Genomic DNA, 565 nt, shown 5'->3' with positions numbered 1-565 from the left:
GTCCAGAGTTGTTTTATTTAAGAAAGAAACATAGCAGATTAGGGCCATCAATAACAGTTAAAATAAAAAGGCAAGCTAAAAGGAAAAGAAAAAAAAGAAAAAAGGTTCTGTAGTGCAGGCTCATGGAACTGAGCTTCTCCTTGAAAGTACACGTCCAGTTTGGACTCCTCATACTTTCTCATAGGTCCGAACGCACTTCACATCACCCATGATGCAGGTCACAATAAGTTTCCCATCCTTCAGCTCCCTTCTGATGGTGGTTTCCTTGCCATCCCACTTCTGATGTTGAACCAGAACGCCATTCTCGCACGTGATGATTGTCTTAGTTTTCCTGCTGTCTGCTGTGGTCTCCTCAAATTCCTCACCGAGTTTGAAATCGATCTCCGTAGACTTGAAGGTACTCTCCGTTTTGAGGCAATACTTCTCCCCATTTTTACAAATGATCACATTGGGTTTCACCATCGCTGCCGCCTTCCTCGTGGGAAAGGGCACGCACAATTCTTTCATGTACTCATCAAAGCCGACGCTGTCTGTTAATTTCCAAGTTCCCATAAGGCACTCCATG

General features: G+C 44.1%; 1 protein-coding gene across 1 annotated transcript; it reads right to left on the bottom strand.

Annotated features, from left to right (window-relative positions):
• Positions 1-168: 168 nt before the first annotated feature.
• On the bottom strand, positions 169-564 carry LOC117798997 (myelin P2 protein-like). Its single transcript, XM_034651455.1, has one exon. The coding sequence runs from the start codon at positions 562-564 to the stop codon at positions 169-171; it is 396 nt and encodes a 131-aa protein (XP_034507346.1).
• Between the last annotated feature and the right edge of the window lies 1 nt (position 565).

The sequence above is a fragment of the Ailuropoda melanoleuca genome, unplaced genomic scaffold, assembly GCF_002007445.2.
Source record: "Ailuropoda melanoleuca isolate Jingjing unplaced genomic scaffold, ASM200744v2 unplaced-scaffold39804, whole genome shotgun sequence".
Lineage (NCBI taxonomy): Eukaryota > Metazoa > Chordata > Mammalia > Carnivora > Ursidae > Ailuropoda > Ailuropoda melanoleuca.
This window is presented reverse-complemented; position numbering and strand designations above follow the sequence as displayed.